Genomic DNA, 23194 nt, shown 5'->3' with positions numbered 1-23194 from the left:
ACCAGTTTCATTTTGACCAAGTGTACTGTTCCAGGACAAAAATGACCCCCCGTCTTGATGGGAGTCCACTTTTGTGTAGACAAATTTCGTACGACTGTCCACAAGTAGCTTATATACAGGCGCTCTTGTTTATTGAACATTCGCAATGCATTATATCTGGAACTTGGTAAAGTTAGGAGGGCCATTTTTTTTAACTGTACATACAAAAATTGTGTTACAGCACTTAACCTGCACAGCGCATTCGCACCAAGGTCCGTGGACGGTCGGTCGCTGTCGCCTTAGCCTTAGCGATAGCGACAGACCGTCCACGGACCTTGCATTCGCACCCTTGAACAGAAGTTGCTGCTGAAGTTTCATGTATTGAACAATATGTGCATTTCTCAGTGCCATGGGTTAGTGTACAGCAGCTCACTCTCTTAGGTCGCTGATGTGTCCTCCATGCGATCTCCAAATTTCTACGTACGCGAGAAATGGCCACAAGTTTTGTCTGGAATCGTCTATTAGGAACATGAAGAGAATTTTTAAATTTGATACCCCTCGATCGGGTTTGAAGCAGCGAGCCACAGAACGCAAGGCCACCGAGGATGGCAAAATGTCAATGTTAAGTCTTGGTTTTTCTGAACCAACGCAAGCGACGTGCGAGGCCCGTTTCGCACAAATCCGGACTACATGAGAGATAATGAGTGGTTTCTATGGCTGCGAGGTGCGCAGACCTCGCATCTCGCAGTTGTAGAAACCACTCACTATCTCTCGTGTAGTCCGGATTTGTGCGAAGCGGGCCTCGCACGTCGCATGCGTCGGTTCAGAAAAACCAAGGCTTAAGCGGAACGCCGGCTGGCGGCTTTGCCAGGTGTAAGCCTGAAGTCGGGGTAATGCAACGCTTGCGTCATAGCTCCTGTGTGGCTTCGTGAGCGCGTCAGCCGTGTCACATGCCTGACGACAATAACTGCTGAGTGACCTCTGCTCTTCGCAGAAACTGATCCTGCATTATCGATAATACACCGTGCATGGGAGATCTTAAGGTTGGTATTTGTGAAATAATTGTATTTTATAACATCATGTGTTGGTGGAATATGTACTGCTTTCATGTATAGCCTAGGTCTATAATAAAAATAAAAACCGTAATATTATTATCAGTAATAAGTAAGGTGAGACTCTACCTTACAGAGAAATTTATTTCACATTATTATTATTATTATTATTATTATTATTATTATTATTACCGTATTAACTGAACTTTCATGCTCTAGTACAGATACACTTAATGATCAGCGTACAGTACATTAATGAATAATGTGCACAAATCTTTTTAAACAATTAATTTCTAACTGGCTATTTGAGCTCAGAGCTCCTCTGCTTTCCTCAAATGATGTATTTTCCGGCCAAAGATCCCGAGTTCGGTTCTCGGAGGGTAGTTTAGACTTGTATCTCTTCCTTAGGATCTAGGAATGTCCCTACTTTTGTGTATGTCCTACGTAGTCTCAAATGGTAGATTTGCGCTATGCTGACGAGGTGGCCGGAGAGTTCTTGTGCCTGTGAATGTGTAGTGTTACCCAACAATCAGCGACATAAAATCTAAATGATTTCTAACGGATGATGATGATAATAATAATAATAATAATAATAATAATAATAATAATAATAATAATAATAAAAGGATCTGGGTGCGATTTTCAACTACGAATACATTGAGATTCATCTCTATCGGGACTGACTGTGTCCTTCGTTTTGCGTTCTTTCTATGATGTCTTTGCGTCAAACTAAAGCCACGTTTCCACTATTGAAACTGCGCAGGAATAATGAGAGGCAAACAACAGTTCCCAGTTAAAACTGCAGATTCTCTTGCGCACATCTCGTTTTTATTTGTGCACATATTAATTTTGGATGAGTAAATATCACAAAGGAAGAGAGGAAACTAGAATCATGATTGAGGAAGTGAGCTGGCCGAAATATCACTTTTTTTTTTTTTAATTACGCGGATGTCAAGATCAGATTTTGAAATTAAATTACAATTGATTGGACCAGGAAGAATTTTTTTTTCGTGAAAAATTTTCAGCAGTTACCACACTGGCCATCTGTGTAAGGTTTTCAGCCACTGGTGACAGCGTTCCAAATTGATTCACTTTCAAATTGTCAGGTCCTACTATTTCACGCTATAAAAGAAATGTTCCCGATGATTGTGAAGACTCTCTAAACTCAAGAAAAAGTAAGATTTTTTAATTATTATTATGTTACTAAATTAATTTATTGTAAAACATACCAATAAACAAAAATACATAAGACAATAGAACAGAAGTCTTTTTTTCTGCAATCAAGCTCCTTTTTCTCCAGAAAAAGCCCACTAATTATCTGGTGAAAATTATTTATGATTAATTGGATTATTGGGACATAGTATAATACGTAAAGGTAGGGACAGGAGGGCAAATAAACCATTACTTACTTACAAATAGCTTTTAAGGAACCTGGAGATTCATTGCCGCCCTCACATAAGCCCGCCATTGATATCTATCCTGTGGAAGATTAATCCAGTCTCTATCATTATATCCCACCTCGCTCAAATCCATTTTAATATTATCCTCCTATTTACGTCTCGGCCTCCCTAAAAGTCTTTTTCCCTCTATATGCATTTCTAGATTCGCCCATACGTGCTACATGCCCTGCCCATCTGAAACGTCTGGATTTAATGTTCCTAATTATGTCAGGTAAAGAATAAAATGCGTGCTGTTCTGCGTTGTGTAACTTTCTCCATTCTCCTGTAACTTCATCCCTCTTAGCCCGAAATATTTTCCTAAGAACCTTATTCTCAGATACCCTTAATCTGTGTTCCTCTCTCGAAGTGAGAGTCTAAGTTTCACAACCATACAGAACAACAGGTAACATAACTATTTTTTAAATTCTAACTTTCAGCTTTTTTGAAAGCAGACTGGATGATAAAATCTTCTCAACCGAATAATAACACCCATTTCCCATATTTATTCTGCGTTTAATTTCCTCTCGAGTGTCATTTATATTTGTTACTCTTGCTCCAAGATATTTGAATTTTTTCACCTCTTCGAAGGATATATTTTCAATTTTTATATTTCTATTTCGTAGAATGTTCTGGTCACGAGACATAATCTTATACATTGTCTTTTCGAGATTTACTTCCAAACTTATCTGTGTACTTGCTTCAAGTGAAATTAAAAATGAATGAATAAGTGAGTGAATAACTGAGTGAATAAATAAATAAATAAATGAAATAAATAAATGACTAAGTAAACAAGCGAATAAATAAGTGAATAAATGCATGAATAAATAAATAAGTGAATACTTAAGTGGTTAAATAAATGAATAAATAAATGATCAAATAAATACATAAGAAAATATGTATATATGAAAAAATAAATACGTGAATAAATAAATAATTAAGTGAACAACTAAATAAATAAATACGTAAATAAATTAACAGACAGACAGGCAGATCATTTCAAACACGTTACAAAGAACACATAACAGCCATAATCAAATAACAAAACACTTCCACATACGCAGAATACATCACAAATGCTAACCACACCTACAGCAACATAAACACAGACATGAAATTCTACATCTCCAACCGAAAAACCAGACAGAAACTAAACACACTAGAACAATACGAAATATACAGACACACAATAACACACCCGCATTAAATCCTCAACACATAACTCAATTTCAGAACACACACACTTTTTGACTCCACATTACACTACACAAACACACCCCCACAGGAAACGCAATCAGAAAGCGCGAAGACCACCCAGTTCTGAAGATAACTCACAGGCAAAACTAGTCAACAAGGTAACTTAGTTATTTAACACGTGGAGGCATATATATATATATATATATATATATATATATATATATATATATATATATATACTTTATATTCCAAGTGATACAGTGTTAAAAGTTGTGTGATCAAGATGTATAAATTAATTAATTCGGTTTTCTTCGCTCCTGCGTGAAGCCTATGAAAATGGCATTTGAAACTTTTAATTTTATAGTTGACTGGTTTCGTAAATCCCAGCTCATACATTTCTGCTAAAAATTGATGGGCATCCCCCCTTCGAAGACTCGAAAACGATCTTTCAGCTGTACATATGGACATCGGGACAATCAATGCAATTCGTACTAGTATAATTAATTCTGGACCCATTTCTGACGCACAGTTATCACATTTTAGAAATTGAAGAAAAATTATGTAAGGAGTTCGTATTCACTTTCGAATTCAAAATGTCCACCATCGTGTTACGGTGCAATTACTATTTAAGATTTCTTCCCAAAACATGTCATAGGTAGTTCTGATATGTGTTAGGGTACCTGTCAGGAGCTGAATCAGATAATAAGCTTCCTGAAAACTCATTGTTTTCTTCCGTAGCGCAGTGTGACAATATCTTACATAACGCACACAAGTAGAAATAGAAATTAAATGACTGCATTTGAAGACAAAAGCCACTTGCTTTAGAACCAACGTTTGATGGGTCTGTTTCTGACAACTCTCAAGAAACTCAATCAATTGTTCATAATTGAAATGAAATGATGACAATGATAAGAAGCGACTCATCCATCTGGTTGGACAGAAAGGTCTTAAATTGACTGCATCATCGCTTGTAACTGTTTAAAGAATGAAAGTCTTTGGGCGAATTTCCACAAATAAAATTATCTCTTTTATAAAGTTCAGTACATCCCGGCTACTACAAATATTCTTGACAGTGTCTTGAACGACAAGATTATTGAGTGAGCCAAACAGTATACAAATAATACCCGGGGTTCTTTTCCAGACAGCCTGGCTTGAATTCCTGAATACTTGCCTGCCATATTCAAAGCATCATCGTAGCACTGGCTTCTGCAAGTACTTATTTCACAATTAAATCGTATAATAACATCATTAATAATACGAAATAATGTTTCGGCATCTGTCTTGGACGTTTCGTAGAATCCTAAAAATTTTTCTTGTACCTCAAGATCGTCTGTAACTGTTCTGAAGCACAATGATACTTGTTCCTTTACATAAATATCACACGATTCATCAACCATTATTCATTAGATGGAGATAAAATTTTGAATTTCACAATGGGGGTATATTTATGTACCATTGACGACACTTACTGTTACTTTCGCCATTTTTTCATAGAAGTAATAACTAAAGAAGCTATACTTACACAAACAACTTATCGAACATTATCGATTAGTCTAGTGGGGTCAGGTATTTTTGAACGTCAGGCTCCCAAATTGAACAGCCGACAGGCGTACATTTGCTTGATTGAGATGAATAAGTACAGGTTTAGTTCGTGTGCTATTTTTAATTGCAATGCACACAGATGTAAAGATAAAGAAGAAAGGAATGTTACATTTCACTGATTAGTTAATCTTTAATTTCTACAATATTTTTGGCCCGTATTATGTTACAGAAGACAAACTATTGTACTTATACGGCTGTTTGTGCTTCAGATTTCCTCTGAGTAAAGATTCCCTTAACCGAAAATGGATAGGTGCAATCCGCAGAGAGAATTTCTACCCTACAATTAATCATTCAGTGTTTCAACTCATTTCGAAGATAGTTGTTACCTCTCAAACTACGTTATTACCGTATACATTGTTATTGTCCTTCATCCACTCCATATCCTTCCCTTTCTTCAAACAGCTGTTGCTTCAGTGCATACATGAATAATAAAATTATTCGCCGAATTCGAAGATACAGAAATAATAATAATAATAATAATAATAATAATATTAATAATAATAATCCGTGGCGCTACAGTCCGTGAAGGCCCCAGACCGACCAGCCGGCTGCTGGCCTCACGCCCACATGCCGAAGCAGAGGTGGACGATTATCCAACCAGAATAGAGGTATCGTGTGATTAGCACGATGATCCCCCCAGCCTTTACAGCTGGCTTTCGCAACCGGATTTTGCTACCTATCGTAGCTCCCCAAGTGCATCACGATTCTGGATGGGCACCGGTCCCATACACTGGCCGAAATTTCATGACAAAATTTCTTCCCCATGAGGACTCGAACCAGCGCGCATTCCGTAATGCGAGTCCTAGGCAGTATGAATTAGACCACCACGCCACGGCGCGGGACGGTAGAAATAGATCCTGTTTAAAAAAATATATATAAACAAATTTCAGAGCCTAAAAGCTGAAACATGTTCATTAATACTGCATGTACTAACCACTCATTAAGTAATGGCATAACACATTTCAAATTCATCTCCCAGAACAAGTATTAGGCCACATAGCCTGTTAGAGGAAGGAATTTTCACACCATCGTTCCTTTGGACAACTCAACAGAAACTGTATAAAGTACAAAAAATTAATTTTTTAATATCCCTGATTGAAAGTAACTCTTGTCTTAGTTACGGATTAATGAAACAGTTTTTTATACTACTGCTACTGCTGCTGCTGCTGCTCCTGCTACTTGCTGCTGCTACTACTACTACTACTACTACTACTACTACTACTACTACTACTACTACTACTAATAATAATAATAAATAATGCTTTTTGACTTTATACAACAGTTTAACCTACAGATTAAATTAAAAAGTAGGCATTATTAACCTTGGTTATGAATATTCACATTCGGAGTTCCTATGAAAATGATGCAAGTCTGACAGCCTGGTTGAATCCCGATAAAGCGGCTCGAGATTGATAAAAATCCCGATTTGAGGGATAATAGCCTAGAACGCAATTTAAACAAGTTAGTCTGCATTTCCTATTATCCGATATTTTTATTTATATATTGACTCAGATGGTTACATTGTAAACATAGAGGTAACCCGCGGAAATTTAGTAAGTCTGATCGTAAGGTAACTCTACTCGCAAGGTAATAGTTCCCCTAGTTCTACCACATTGGTGATTAATCCGTTTCGGTACCTAGTTGCTGTTCTCGCAAGTAATCAACATTGTGTATTTTAGGTGCGTTGAGTGCCAAAAAAAAAAAAAAAAAGAAAGAAAAAGAAAGAGCGTTTTGATATTGTATTTTACACTAATAACAGACACATACAATTGCTGCGTTTTGTAGTACAGTGAACTCTGTTTAAACATGGACTCATCGTCGATGTACTGTTGCAGTACCGGTTCCGAAAAAGAAAAGTTGCAAAGTTAATTTAATAGCGAATGGTTAAAACATATTCATGTTTAATAAAAGAAAAAACGATTAGCCTGTAGTATTCACTGTAGCCTACTGTGTGTCTTTCGTATTTTAGTGTTTCTCAGGGAGGCGAATATTACATTAAAAGCACGCGAATACTACTTTGGAGAAAACAACTATAAATCTCTTTGATAAAGTGATGATAAATATAATGTCGTAAGTTAGCTTCTGATATCCCGATTTCCCTCGCAGAAAACCTAGCAACTCTGCTAGGAGACACGCGTTATTAAAGATATATCGCAAAGGAAGTATTGTTCCTTTAAACAAAAACATTTAGCTTTCGGATACGCAATACAACACGTATTCAAATAGCGGTTTCGAAATCCCGCGCGTTTTCTAACAAACAAATGGCGGCTTTCTGCTGCTTCAATTTGGGAACATATTTCTCAGTTCTCCGCTACAGCGTGGTAGGGGCTCGGGTACGTATAATAAATGCTTACCCCCGGCCACGGTTTAGTAGAGTCGATGTGCCCTGGCTTAACAAATTTTTGTTTCTGTAGCCTTTCTGTACCTTAATCCGACCATACTACGGTAGCTTTTATTCAAATGCTCTGGTCTAAAGAAATAATAAAAATAAAAATCTGTTAGCATATGATATAGACATAATGTAAAATATAAAAATATTCGCATAATTAAAAGAGAAAAAAACCTCATTTTAAAAGTCATACTCACATTTATTTATTTCTTGGAAACCGGTAGAAAGACTTTGGATTGCTTTGTTGTCTGTAATTATTACATCCATATTTCCTCTTCCATCCATTTTTATGGGTTAATATAAGAAATCTGTAATTATTATATCACCTTCATATTGTATAACAGGTAATCAGGGTGGGACGTTGTGTTAACTTCGTGTCACCAGAGTGAGTTAGTAACGGTATCGCAACTTTTAGGTAGAGTTTCCGTTTTATCTTTATAAGCTATTTGTGTAAACTCCACATGATTATATATGCAAGTAACAAAGGATAATTACGTAGAAAGTATGTGTCACTGTAACATGAAACCACTTGTTTATTACTATACAGGGTGGAAGTGAAACAACTCTGCAGGTGTGCAGAGCGAATTGTTCATATTGAATACAACAAAAAAGTCTAATACCATATCGGCGGGAAGTTTATAGTTTTCAAATAAATAATTTTTTTTTCGTAAATTTTAACGTTGTCGTTGTGGATAATTACTATGCATAGGCTCTTGATTTCTGTCAATACCAATAGAGAATGTAGGCCTAATAGATAATATTTTTCCTTTGTCATATTTCTGTAGAATGGACGGTTTTCCTGTTAATAAAAATTATTGAAAATTTGTTGCCTGACTAACAAGACTAGACGGGCAGCACTGATCAGCTGTTCTCGACTTTATTTCGATAGGGGATAATTGGTAGTCAAGGTCTTCTTGTCCCAGTATTATGTGCTTCTGATCTTAAGTGAAGCTTGTATTGCCATTCAACTTAGCGTATCGCAACTGGCGTGCCGTTCAACGAGTGTATGCAGAAAGGTTTCCGGTAGGATAAATATTGAAACATAAACTCAGTGATTTTGAAAGTGCTAGTTGAAAATAGCAAACATACATATCAAAATATTGTAAATAACAATGTCATTGTTTGTGAAAGTGCCAATTAAAATATTGTAAGTAGTAATGTTAGTGTTTGTGAAAGTGCTAATTAAAATAGTGTAAATAGTAAAGTCAGTGTTCATGGAAATGCTAGTTAAAATGTTTTAAATAGTAATCTCAGTGTTTGTCAAAGTGCTGATGTTAGTAATATGTGAACAGTGCATACAAGGACTAAAGAAAAAAGTGCTGAGACTAGTAAAGTTTAACAGGTTTAATAACCGTTCCACGACAGTATCTACAACTCGCCTGGATTGGCTCACCAAGCCAGTACTCATTAGCCACCCCTGTGAAGGCGTCCTACCCCTAGCAAAGGATGCCTTTGCCCAACATGGAACATTATGGCTATATCATTCATTCATTCATTCATTACCCAGTGCAAAGATATTAATCGCTGTCTGCTAGCTGGTCCGTAACACGGTCAGCGTAATCCCAACATTTCGCAATCGGGGTCGATAACGACTGGCGAAATTGTTGACAGGGAAGAGGAGATTTTAAACTTGGTCGAGGAAATCCCGAGCCGAAGCGGTTGCTTGGTTTTGCAATACGTAGCCTTTTGTTTACATCTCACTTCGGATGAGTTGAATGCCTCCGTGCGGAATCTTGGGCACTGCGACGTTGCCAGCGAGTTTAAACTTTCCATGCAATTATTTAATTAACCATACACTTAATCTCAAAACTCTTAATAATTTTTTTGTATATTTTCATGTAATATATTCCTCCTTTAAATGCTGAGGGTTATATTGCTTCCACCCTGTATATTTGTCACGCAATTGAAATCCGCAAAAAAAAAAAAAAAAAAAAAAAAAATCAAACAAACAAAAAAAAAAACAAAACAAAAAAAGTATAACCTCCTTTGGTATAGAATATCTGGAAAAATACCATAAGCTGTACTTCGGAGTTACGGAATTTTCTTAATACTTTCTTTTCGTTCTATAGTTTTCTTTTACTTAGCACAACTACTTTCAAAACGCCTCATTACTAATGATAAGTTAACAAGGAAATGTGTTAAAATACGTAGAAAATAAATTTAATAACATAGTAAACTCACGTTAACTTACGTTCGAGTCGAACAAATACTGTCGGGTGCTGTGTAGTATAAACCATTTGATGGTGAAATTCCATTGAAATAATTTGTAGTAAAATGTAAAATGAAATGTAAATTATTTGAATGGTTCCATTGCTACATCAATTATAATAATTTATTTTAGATGAGAGCGAAAGAGCATGCGAGAGAACTGAATGATCTAGACTTGTCAAGCCTTGAGTTCCTGGTTTATATAGAAGCACTCTAGCTAAGGGATGCTAGCAACCTGCGGTATTGTTGAAGCAGGGAGGTCAAGGAGGCAGCAACAAACAATACCTTTGTTAGTCAATTAATAAAGTTTTGCTACAAAAATTAATATTTTATTTTAACCCTATAAAACCTATTAGGTACGGTACCGTACCGTATTATTGTCATCATTTGAGGCCTTATCCCGAGGCACACGGCGGCCATCGGCTTCACCCATGAGTTAAAACGGCAATAAAAAGTCGTATCAGACCAACATGCCAAATAATGAATAAAGATATAGTCAACAAAGGTTTATAAGATCTACATTTGGTGGTAAGTTTATCGATTTAAACATTTTGAGATACAAAACTGGGAATATCGTTTTGAATATTTATAGCTTCATTTACCACACGGCATCAGACTTATTGTTGCTTTGTAGAGTTTTGGCCATGTTTTTAGCGATACGTAGATTTTATTCTTGAGACCAGCATCTTAACTAAATTGTTTCGTGATTTTCTTATAATATGTAGTTATTTCGTCCCGAGTCCTTCCTTTGACGATCACACTGATGCAAATAATGTATACAATTGATTCCATTGTGTTAAACATGAGCTGAAAGAATGATTTATGTAAGTAGGTACGTGTCAGATATCTTTGTATATGAGTAAAAGCGAGGTTGGTTGTGAAAATAAAGTTAAATTAGCGGGATGGACTTGAATAATAGTTTTTTTTTTTTTTTTACGAGAGAATGAACATTCAGAGCGAACCGTCATTTGCAGTAAATGAATGCCGAAGGCCGTGACTGAGGTTGTTACCCCCACTTCCTGTTTTTTAAAAACGATATGTAAAAATGGACGGCATTCACAGCAAGAACAACACATATGACAACGAAATATGCGTCCCTGTTGAAGCGATCGTCACGGTGTGGAGATCACTTCAGATCTCACAACCGCAGGAGCAATTTTTGTTTCGAGAGTGAATATTTATAGCATTGTGACGACCCCCTAGAAGGCGCCCTTTTTCCTCGAGTTGCGTCACGTAATTAAGAGTTCTGCCGCCCAACTGGCGAAAACGGGATCTTTATTGGCTAATAGCTGCTGTGACGTCATTGCTAATTTGTTGTTGGACGAGAACTACATCTTTGAATATCATATTAGAGCAGTGACTGCGCAGCCCTCGCAGCGTTCTCACGTCATTGTCGTTTTGCGGTGTATTCGTTGTCGTCTTGTTATAACACTCAACCAGATCGTCATTCTGCAGCTGCCGAGACGTTGCTCGTTTTTATGTGCGACAGAAGTGAAGTTAAAATTGTTGAGACTCGCCATTGGCACACGTCGCTCAACTCGAGACTTGTTGCCCTAGTCGCGAGTTCGTGACACGAATGAGTGATCCACCGGCTGTTGTTCTAGGCGGCCCAGCTGTCGCGGACCCGTCTCGCCGCGCCGCCGTGACGTCCGTGTCGGGGCCCAGAATAACCCGGCTCGGCAGCATGCGACGTCGCGCTCTGCTGCTGTGCGTGCTGGCCGCCGCGAGCCTGGCGGCGGGGCTGCTGCTACTGCTGGGCGGGGAGCGTCCTGTCCCGGCCCCTGCCCCCGCTCCTGCCCCCGTGTCCGCTCCGACTCCCACTGCGGCGGAGGAGCGTCTGCGCGTCGTGCATCTGGACCTGAAGGGCGCACCCCCGCGAATGCGCTACCTTCGCGCCCTGCTACCCCTCCTCGCGGCGGCGGGCGCCAACGCGCTGCTCGTCGAGTACGAGGACATGTTCCCGTGGGACGGCGCCCTACGCAACGCGTCGGCGACCAACGCTTGGAGCCGGGCGCAGGTGACGTCGTTGCAGGCGCTGGCGACGCGCCACGGACTGGAGTTGATCCCGCTGGTGCAGACGTTTGGCCACTTGGAGTTCGCGCTCAAGCTGCCCGAGTTCGCGCGCTTCCGTGAATTGCCCGCCTTTCCGCAGGAACTGTGTCCGTCCAACCCCGACGCGTGGCAGCTGTTGGCGCGCGAGCTGGTGCGCCAGGTCTTGGCGCTGCACCCTCGCGCGCGTTGGCTGCACATCGGCTGCGACGAGGTCTTCCACCTGGCTGCCTGCGGACGCTGCTCACGCCGACGTCTGGAGCCGCGCCAGCTGTTCGTGGAGCACGTGACTCGCGTGGCCGGCTACGTGCGCGCCGAGTTCCCTGGCGTCACGCCGCTCGTGTGGGACGACATGCTGCGGCACTGGAGCCCGCTGGACCTGGCCGACTCGGGACTGGGCGGCCTCGTCGAGCCCGTGGTCTGGGTGTACGCACCCGACATCGCGCGCCTACTGCCGCACTATGTATGGCACGCCTACACGCGTGTCTTCCCGCGCGTCTGGATAGCGAGCGCCTTCAAGGGCGCCTTCGGCGAGACAGCGCTGGCACCTGACGTGCGTCGCCACGCGGAGAACAACGCGGCCTGGATGCGCGTGCTGCGCGGCGGCGCCGCCGTGCGGGGCGTCGTGCTGACGGGCTGGGCGCGCTACGACCACTTCGCCGTGTTGTGCGAGCTGCTGCCGGTGGCCGTGCCGTCGCTCGTGCTCGACCTGCTGCTCGTGTCGCGCGAGGCGCCGCACGTCGACGAGGATGTGTTGCGGCTGTGGACGCGTCTGTTGGCCTGTCCCCCCGACGCTCCTCCTATTCACGCGCTCGACGCCGATCCCTTTCAGTGGCGCCTCGCAGCATGCGCCTTTCCCGGCAGCGATGCCTTCGCTCTGGCCGGGCGTCTGGCTACGTTACGGGCGCGCGTGAACGCTCTTCACGAAGAGTTGACGGAGCAGCGCGCTTGGCTCACACCCTACAACGTGCGCCACAACTTCTCGAGCCCATGGCGTGTGCTTGAGAGTCATTCGACGCAGCAGCGCCTTGTGCGTGAGCTGGTCGACTTGCGCAACGCCACGATGCGCGTGCTGGGACAGTACTTTGACCGCTATACCACACAGGAGTGGCTGGAGCAGCGTGTGGATCCGCTGGAGGATAAGCTAGGGCGCCTGCAATCCGCATCTGCGAGGCTGCTGGCTTGGGATACATGGCCGCGGCGCCCCCTTTCGGCGGCGGAGCCCCCCTGATACTTCATAATTTCTGCAATAGAGTACCTTCTATATTTCTAAAGCTGCGTGGAAGGAAATGAGTAAAAAGATTGGAGAACAATTGTGCTTAACATATGTAATGGGTTGAAAATTAATCGATGGTTTGGTGATTAAAAAGTGACGACATTAAAGAAACGTTATTCAGTGGTAAGCGCAGGGTGCGAATTAAGGATTCTGATGAGTGGGGGACAGAATCCTAGATAGAGAATACCATACATAAAATTATCCTCATTCGATACGGCTCAACACTTGGTCGGACTGAGTTGCTTGTCTTAGCATCTTGATCATAATAATTATATAGTGTAACTCCACAAATAGACGCTCACCTTCGCATACTTCACGATACAAGGTAAGTCAACGCATCCTGTCCCGCGCTGCACAGGGCTAACCAGTTGAACCAGTACAGTAGTGTGCAGATACTTATACACGTTGGCAGCAAGGCAGGTAACAAAAAATGTGTACTTATGTTGAAGCAGAAGTTACAAATATTGGAACGGTTAAAAAAGGTGAATCAATCAGAGTCATCCCTAAAAAATTTGACATTTCGATCAGAACAGTGCATAGGATAAAAGAAAATTCATCTAATTACGAGGCATTCTGTAGTGATTATAAGAAGTTTTGTTATTATCAGTTGATTGTGGGATGAAAACTCAGCTTATTTTATGTATTTCCTAAATTTAATCAATAGGGATGATTTATGTTCTCTCTTGAAGGGTATACACCATTTTAAAATAATTTAATACACAAACACAACTATTACAAGAAATGCTCAATAAGTTTTTGTAGATTTATTCTCTTCGGCTCTCAACAATAAAAAAAAATTTAGGTTGCCAGGCGACAATAGAAAAGAAAAGATGCGAAAATAAATGAATGTAGTGTATAAACAATTGAATGCTTTTCATATTCAAGTATAAAAATATAGGGGTGCCATTTGAAATTTCATAGTGGGAGTGGCTGGAGGTGGGAGGTGAAATCTAAAATGCAATTGAGCCTTGTTTAAGACTTCTCCCTTGATATCTAAATTTACGTGTTTTTTGGTTTAAATTGAATTCAATTTAATTAACTGGTTATTTAGAGTGGGAAGTTTTGAAATGAAGATATATTTAGAGAGTTTTTCCTCCAGAAGTTTGTTTTGTGTTTCAGATGTATCACGTATATATTATACTTAATCACGGATTTGTTTTGTTATATATTTTGTATATACCACAATATATTATTTAAAATTATTTACGTTAATTATTATTTATGTTTCGGTCCGCACGCCATAAAAAAATGTACAGCCCTTATGTTTACCAATGTCCGCAGTACTCCGTAGAAAGACAGCGTTCGTACCTCGTCTCGCACACGGACCATTGCTGTGTCTATTTGTGGAGTTCCACTGTTATCCATAAGCAGGCTTAAGATAAGATGTGTAATTTCTTAAGGCTGGTCCACAGTAAACCGGAAACGAGAACCAGAATGAGAATTGGAAACGGAGGACATGAAAGTGAAGATTTTTGAGTCACAATAACCGGAGAACGGAAACGGCTATGCATATCAATATGTAGCCTATATCAATAACGATATGTAAAGTCGATATTATACATTCTAATGTTATATGTATATATAACAACATAAACAAGGGTTAACTAACTTCAAAATTTATGACAGGATATTTAAGAATTCAATTCACTTTGTAATCTGGTCACACATACACGTAGCATATATTGAAAGTGATTCTACTGAATTTCCAAGTCAGAAACGACGCATGAAGAAGAAATTATGTCACGGTCTCCTTGCTAGAAAATATACGACGATCGAATAGTTTTATCATAGGAACAGAATAAATCTAGTAGGCTGTGGTCGGAAACGAGAACGGCAAAGTTGAAACTCCGGCAACCTGACGTTCCCGTTCCCGTGCTCCGGCAAGCTTCTCGTTAATTTTGAATACTGTATTCGCATTTAAATATATTCATGTTAACAATTTTTCCGTTCTCGTCCTCGTCCTGGTTCTCGTTTCCGGTTTATTGAGAACCAGCCTCAAGTTACTGATTGATGTCAGCTTGCCGGTGATGATAATACATTAATATTATTTTCTTTGCTTACATTATACTTTATAAAGTACATATACTTGTACTAAAACAATTATATTTTGTGAGGGGGGATAGAAGTTATTCCTGGCAGGGATGTTAATATGAATTTATGAGAGGGGAACAACAGGGGGGGGGGATTCCCCCATCCCCTCCGTTAATTCGCACTCTGAGTGAGGAGAAATGTGTAACAATCTTATTTTGGAGCTATCATCGTAGAGAATGTTAAGGAGTATTTTACTTCCTATTTCTCAGTCTTGTGACCCCTTATTACATTAAAAGTTTCCGTGACGAGGAGCCTGTTCTCCACCATTTCGAAGAATGTCAGAATGAATCAAGTTTGTTGCAGCATCAAATAGTTTTAATATGACTTCGTTTGAATTATTTTTGATTCAACCCCATATTGTTTCCATAAGATATAATACGAGTAAATACTCTAATACTTCACATGAGTGTCATTAGCCAATGAAATTCCAATTGATTAACTGAGCTCTGTAGGTGAAAGTAATGTTATAAGATTGAAATTGTCGTAGTTGAGATCTTTTTTATTTAAAGACGCAGTCTTCAATCATGTATTAAGCCACTGACATAGCTCAGGCGGTAAGTGCACTTGCCTGCTAATCCGGAGCTACGTTCGAGTGTCCGTTCGATTCCCGCTTGGGTTGATTACCTGGTTGGATATTTCTAAGTTCTTTTTCACAACTGTAAACTAGTATCAAGTAATAACATTGGTAATCCTCGGTCTCATCTAGTCAAATATCATCTCGCTATTACTAATTAGTATATCGAAACTAAATAACAATAGTTGATACAGCGAAAAGGTCGTATATTTACGTTTCATAACACTCCTCTATTACAACTTACGAGTACACGAGATTATTGTGACAGAATTATATCATTATTAGCTCACATTAGGGAAGATGAGATGTTGAAATAGGAAGTCGGCTAATAGTCAACGGAAGCAGTAACTTATTATTTTGTGTTCCGATATTGTTCACGATATGCAGTATTTCTTTAAGAAGATAATTTACCTTGAAATAATGCAACTTCACTTCTTTTTGTAATCTATTCATTGTATATAATGGCAACTTTATCGTTGCATAGAAGGCCCAGTAGTGGGTTCGAATCTCACGTGAATATTTGTCCGTTGTCGATGTGATGTCCTGTGTTGTCTTAGTGGAGGCCTGGCGTCGTGCTGACTCCACTTTATTGTTATTCTTACATATCAATGTTTCGAAGTTGAGTGTGTTGTTGAACATTGACTAAATATACTTGGAGAAGTTCAGTGTTTTAAACACGGTTTAGAAGTAATGGTGAAATAGAAAATTTTTCGTTTTTTTTTTTCAATACAAAGCCAGTCACGTTTGTAAATACGACGGTTGGGGCATAAGTCATGACAACTGTTTTTCTTTGAAAGCCAAGCGATGGTATCACGGGATGTTGTATATCATATGTCATAAATATGGTCACGTCGCTAGATGGCAGTGTGATGTATGGTTATCGCATAGAGAGCAATATTAATTCAGTTGTGAGTCGACCGCAGTGTAGTGCATATATAGTATGAGTATGTGGTCGCATAAGTACAGGGATGACGGTTTGTTATGGTTACCGCACACAGAGAGAGATGTTAGGCGCAGTTATGTGTAATGCAGTTGTGAGTCGACCGTCGTGCAGAATTTATGTGACCCGATGGGTTTTTAGGTTGGGTATGAGTGCTGTAATGCTATTCCAATTACATTGTAAAGACGAGTAGCATAATGCTGTGTCGTTTATGGATGTTTGATCTCTACCCTACCCTATCCTATCCTACTAGTAGTCTATACATACTGCCCTTTCAAATAGCACATACCCTACCTAGGGACTGTATTTTGTCCCAGGGCGTACGGAGATAAAGTTAGTTGTTGATAGACTATTGGCGTGACGTCATGTTTCGCGCGCGACACAGGTACTATTACGCAACATTCGCATCTTGTTTGTGTGCTGTTAACATTCTATTCATGATTCAAAACTAGACGCGCAAACTATTCACAATGCATTCTAGTGATAAAGAATGATACTACGACAATCTTTCCTACAATTAAATTATTTATCCATTTATTTAATTGATTTATTTTACTGGCAGATAATAATAATAATAATAATAATAATAATAATAATAATAATAATAATAATAAGAAGAAGAAGAAGAAGAAGAACAAAATGTAGATGTGTATGTATAACCTACATGTATTCTAAGAGTTAAACAATTACAATTTTGTGTTAAATAAAATAATTGGACCAAAGGAATGATTGACGTAAAGAAGAAAAATTGATATAGCCTTAATTGACAATAAAATTATATTGTATTAAAGTAATATTTGGAGAAAGACCATAGTGTAGAGACGAAAAGCAGTTTTTTTGACAATCGGCTTTTGAAAATAGTCAATGTGCGACAGTCCCTTTATACTATATACATTTTAATACGCTATTTTTACTATTTCCACTACTATAAAGGATGTAGGCTTACATTGATGGAATATATTTACACAATTATACACTATTTACAAAATAAATAGGCTATAGTATTATTAAATAAAATACCTTACATTACAAGACATGACACTATTCATAAAAGTGTAAATAATGTGTGTCAATGTAGGTCTACATTCCTGATGATAGTTTAAATAGTAAACATAGCATATTCTAATGTACACAGTGTAAATAATTTAAATTGTAAATATTAGCTTAATTGTTAAAGTGGCCATTGTTTTCCTCTGCCCAGCTGACCAAATAGAAGTCGAGGTGAGCAGCCAGTCCGGTACTTCACTTGCATATGTAAGAGCGTTGTCCACTTAAAATTGCAGTAATACTTCACTTGTATCCTCGTGGAACAAAGTACGGTCCCTAACCCAAGCCTTTCAAGAAGCTGTATCGTTTATGAATGTTTGATCCCTTCTCTACCCTACCCTACTAGTTCACATACCCTGCCCTTTCATTTGCATGTTTCAAAATTTCGAACCGCGCCCTCATTCTCTCAAAAAAAAAAAAAATAGTTGCCATGACTTATGTCGTAATACTTAAGATTGTTCAATCAGAAACTTGTTGTGCTCTGGGTGATAAAGAGGTGAATGAAGGAGATACAAAATCAAAATATCCTGTTTCATAATGATGCACGGAAGGGCCAAGAGCTCTGTTGTTTCTTTAATAATAGCAATGAGTATATTCATCCTCTTTCGGAGAGTATTATATTTTGCAGTCATTATTTATTTACAGAACAATGAAGAATTACAAGAATGTTTGGCTTGAAGCCAGTCGGTCTCTCCCTTTTACCATTTCTATAGCCTATATTTTATATTTTGTAGTCGGCCTCGGTAGCGTAGTCGGTATATCGCTGACCTTCTATGCTCGAGGTTGCGGGTTCGATCCCGGCCCAGGTCGATGACATTTAAGTGTGTTTAAATACGACAGGATCATGTCAGTAAATTTAGTGGCATGTAAAAGAACTCCTGCGGGACAAAATTCCGGCACACCGGCGATGCTGATATAACCTCTGCAGTTGCGAGCGTCGTTAAATAAACCATAATTATTATATGTTTTGTATCACCTTCCACAAACGTAATAGCCTACCTCAGAATTAAGACTTACTCTGTTCATAAAGCCGTAAGTTTTGCAATGCGGAACAAACAGATTTACATTCCTGGAGCTCAGGGTTCTGAATCAATAACCATTTGTTCCCTCTGGGATTATTACACCGTATTATTATTATTATTATTATTATTATTATTATTATTATTATTATTATTATTATTATTATTATTATGTAATTGCTGGTGTAATTTAAAATAAAGTATCAATGAATAAGAATTCATTCATTCATAGTGTTCTACTCAAGGGCAGGTCTTTTATTGCAAACCCAGCTTTCTCCAGTCTTTCCTATTTTCTTTCTTCCTCTTAGTCTCTGCATATAATCCATATATCGTAATGTCGTCTATCATCTGATATCTTCTTCTCCCATTCACCATTCCTTCCAATACATCCTTCAGTATACAGTTTCTTCTCAGCCAGTGACCCAAACAATTCATTTTTCTCTTCCTCATCAGTTTCAGCATCATTCTTTCTTCACCCACTCTTTCCAACACAATTTCAATTCTTTTTTCTGTCTGTCCATTTCACACGCTCCATTCACCTACATATCCACATTTCAAATGTTTCTAGTCGCTTCTCTTCACTTCGTCGTAATGTCCATGTTTCTGCTCCATATAATGCCACAGTCCACACAAAGCACTTCACTAGTCTTGTCCTTAGTTCTTTTTCCAGAGGCCCACACAAGATGCGTCTTTTAGAATTCAATTATTACCTTCATAATTGAGTCTGTATAAATTGTTGTGTCTGAGTTAGGACGACTCGTCCATAAGAGCTCAGACTGCAGCCCTTCCAGCAACATTTAGGAAGATTGAAAGAAACATTTAAATAGGTTCATTTCACCAAGAAATAAGTACAATACAATACAGTGTTTTAAATTGGAATGTCAGCTTCGTGTGAGACTTCTTGAACCAAAATGTCGCTGTCACGAAAGCGACACACACTTTCCGTTTACAGGTCACACTTTCTCAGAAATTAGTTTATTTCTTTATATTGCACCATTATTTCCTTCAACTTTCATTCATATGGCATAGGCACATAAATAAAGTAAATTTTTATGCACTCAACCTATGACTTCAGTTACAAATTTAACGATGTAAGTATATGTTTGTCATTAATTTTGTAAAAATTTACACAACATAGCTATTTGTATATTACAAAAATATTAAACATAACTACTGGTTTTTGTTGAGAATCGGAATATCTTATTTTCCTTTGTAAAAGAAAATAGTAGGCCTATTATTATGAAGTCAAACCGTTGAAGATGTTAAATTAATAAAATTGTTTGTGTGATATTCACCTACGTATCTCAAGGGAGGAGGTTAAAAGAAAAATGACGTTAATCACTTAAGAATGAGCGCCCTGCCTGCCTTTGGTTACCTTCACGCAGGGTGCGAATTGAACTTTTTCTCTGGAGGGGGAATTTAAATTTTAATTGTTGATAAAAAATACTGTCCTTAATAATCAGCAGTATTGGCCGACTCATAGTTCTCGCGCTCAACTTGTATTAAAGAAGAAACTAGGATCTTTATGTAGATCTCTTGCATTAATAAGATATAAAATACGGAAACTATAAATCAGACATCTGAAGGGGGATAAATGTTGTTGTTATTGTTGTTTTCTAATGCCAGGCGTTTGACAATAAAGTCATTTGACCTCTTGCACTCCAATATTTTTCAAATATATTATCATGGTCAGCCACTGAAGCACAGAGTGGGGGATAAATGTTTGTCCTTGGCAGAGACAAATGAGTACCTTTTCAGCAGGGAACATAACTCTCGAGGGAGGGGGCTATCTCCGTCATCCCCCCGTCAATTCGCACCCTGCCTTCACGTGGTCTTTTGTGATGATTATTCTGCGCTGGAATCGGTGTAAACACATAGACGGAAATCTAAACTAAAGAATATAAATAATTTATCGTTCTTCCATTGATACGAACTTATAACATTTCATTTGTCAGTATATTTTGCAAAATAAATACTACTTAGAAAGCTTGTTACTTCCGCTGCAAGCATAGGCTTTTAATCTCTTCTGTCTCAAAGGTAATTTTCCCACCGTAATCTAGTTTTCCGAAAGAAGATCGTGCACGTGGTTCGCATTGTAATAGATGGTAGTTATTTATGATACAAGTGTTAAAAATATTTTGTTTTGTGAGAAGAGATATTTGCGAAAAGAGGCTGCAGGTCGAGTGGGGTGAACCTGAGAACAAAATAATGTCATATTTAATTTGTATGTCATAGGCCTATACTATCTTTCAGACAGCCGTTCATCCCTGCTGATATAGGGACAGTCCCCCCCCCCGTCATCTCCACTGCTCGTAATTAGCCTCATTAAAAAGTGAAACTTTAGGAGATTGAAAGTACTGTTGTTGTATCTCCCCGATAAGCGTTCGATTGCTGATGGTGAGATCTTCGGTTCAAACCCAGGTGTCTCCTAATTTTTTATGATTAGGCCTGCATTTAATTTTTAATTATTTCCAATTATTGCCAATAAAATAGTTGTTGAAGCAATGTATTTAATTTGTGTATGTTTCTTAACCAAAAATAGTAATTTTTTAAAGTAGCCCAATGTTTGTACCGCTTTATTTATTGATTGATTGTGATTGCTCCCACGTGATGTCTGATGGAAAAAATTCACAATCGGCGGAAACAGTTTAAAGTCAGTGTTAAATGTACTTTTCTTACGCTACCGTATAATACTGTGGCAACCATGCTGGAATGTTCTCGCTGCCTCGGGAGTCGAACACGCGTCCGGCAGAAAGAGGGCGAGCTCGGCGGGCGCTGGGCGCGGCAAAGGAAGTTGCGCACGCATCTAGTGCAAGGGAAGGTGCGGTGTGGCGCGAATCAAGGGGGGGGGAGCTGGAAGTTTCGAAAAGCTACGCGAGCCGATTGTTGGAGAAACTGCGGGACACCGTAGTTTCTGGAAAGTGTGATTTAGTAACAAAATAAAAGTAGTTCGGAGTTCAGTCAGTCTTGTGAAACAGCAGTGAACGAGCAAGGAAGCCAGCCTTCGAGACCGGGGTTCGACGCGAGTGAGCCGCACAGCCAGTTTAGTTTGGACAGCGAGTTCAGCTTGTGAATCAGCAGCGCCCAGGCGGAAGCAACGCATTTGGGAGTCTTGGTTCGACGTGAGTGAACTTTATCTGAAAGTCTTGAGTTTGAAGTTCAGTGGACTGTCTCTGGAAGTCGTGGGTTCGATATACTGTGAACTTGAGTGAATGAGCTAGAAGAACTAGCCAAGGCAAACGAACTGTGAACTGAGAACTGACAGTTTAGTTTTGTAAATAGTGTTTTGTGAACATTAGTTGAGATTAGGAGTACATTGTTTTTCTCAATAATCAACGTGAATTGTCATTGTCGTCTGTGGAGTGCAATAGCGAATACTGTGTTGCTGTGTGGAGTGGATTACCCATTGTTGACAGGTGTGTTATTAAAGTTTAAAAGTAAAACTCACATTGTTGTTTTGAATTAAAGTCACAATAAGCTACTATTTATGAAAAGTGCAACACCCAAAGAGAATTGCCCGAACGATTCCAAACTCGGGAGATATGTAGAACAATTTACCACCAATAATTAATTACTTTTCCAGAGAGATGGCGTACACACAAGCCCAACAGTGACATCTCTTGTGTCACCAGCAAGGTCAGTGTTATGCCTTGCACAGTCAGTGCAGAGCTTCCAAACGAAGTGGAAACGTGAGAGCTAGTGCAGCTAGTGCTAGTGCTACGTGGAATGGCGTAATATCAGCACTTGAGTGCCAGGCAAAGGTGTTAAAAATGAATGGCATTAAAATATCTACTTTTTGGAACTGCTGTCTGAAAAGTCTGTTCTGTTATTGTAGATGGATTCATACGTACTTTATGTTCCGATCACTATTGTTCAATTTGATCAGTTTTGTTTCCCAAATTAAAAATGGTCAATAGCTCTCTGATGTCGGTATTGCGGATATAATCATCCACTATTCGCTATGCGAGCCGCATTTCTGCAGATTGTAGTCCCCTTTTTCTTGAGACTAGTTTTCACTGCCATGAGTAAGAAGTGGGACCGGTAATAATTTGTAGAACTGCGTTATAATATTTACTTTGGTTTTATTTTTTTAGAATTTTGTAGATTGTTCCGCACATACGGGCATTCTCAGATTTTGTGCACATACTGAAATGCATAAGAAATTATTTCCATGAGAAAATCGAACTTTCTTGCGAGGAGAAAAATATCAATTTTAGTTTTTATAGGACACTTTTTAAGGAAGACTTATCTGGATGTTGTGAATATGTAGGGTTTGTCCCAAGTTTGACAACAGCTCATTTAGATCTCTCGTCCTTCAAGAGAATGAATGCTACC

At 39.1% G+C, this 23194-nt stretch overlaps 2 protein-coding genes across 2 annotated transcripts in view; both read left to right on the top strand.

Annotated features, from left to right (window-relative positions):
- Positions 1 to 23194, top strand: part of LOC138704946 (protein transport protein Sec16A-like) — a 572743-nt gene that overhangs the window by 526533 nt on the left and 23016 nt on the right. The window lies entirely within an intron of this gene.
- LOC138704947 (hexosaminidase D-like) lies at positions 855 to 14762 on the top strand. The gene is made up of 2 exons (XM_069833407.1): positions 855 to 1022; positions 11468 to 14762. The coding sequence occupies exon 2, from the start codon at positions 11548 to 11550 to the stop codon at positions 13141 to 13143; it is 1596 nt and encodes a 531-aa protein (XP_069689508.1). The 5' UTR covers positions 855 to 1022; positions 11468 to 11547; the 3' UTR covers positions 13144 to 14762.

This window comes from Periplaneta americana, chromosome 8, assembly GCF_040183065.1.
Source record: "Periplaneta americana isolate PAMFEO1 chromosome 8, P.americana_PAMFEO1_priV1, whole genome shotgun sequence".
Lineage (NCBI taxonomy): Eukaryota > Metazoa > Arthropoda > Insecta > Blattodea > Blattidae > Periplaneta > Periplaneta americana.
Note: the sequence above shows the minus strand (reverse complement) of the source record. Positions and strands in the feature narration are given on the sequence as shown.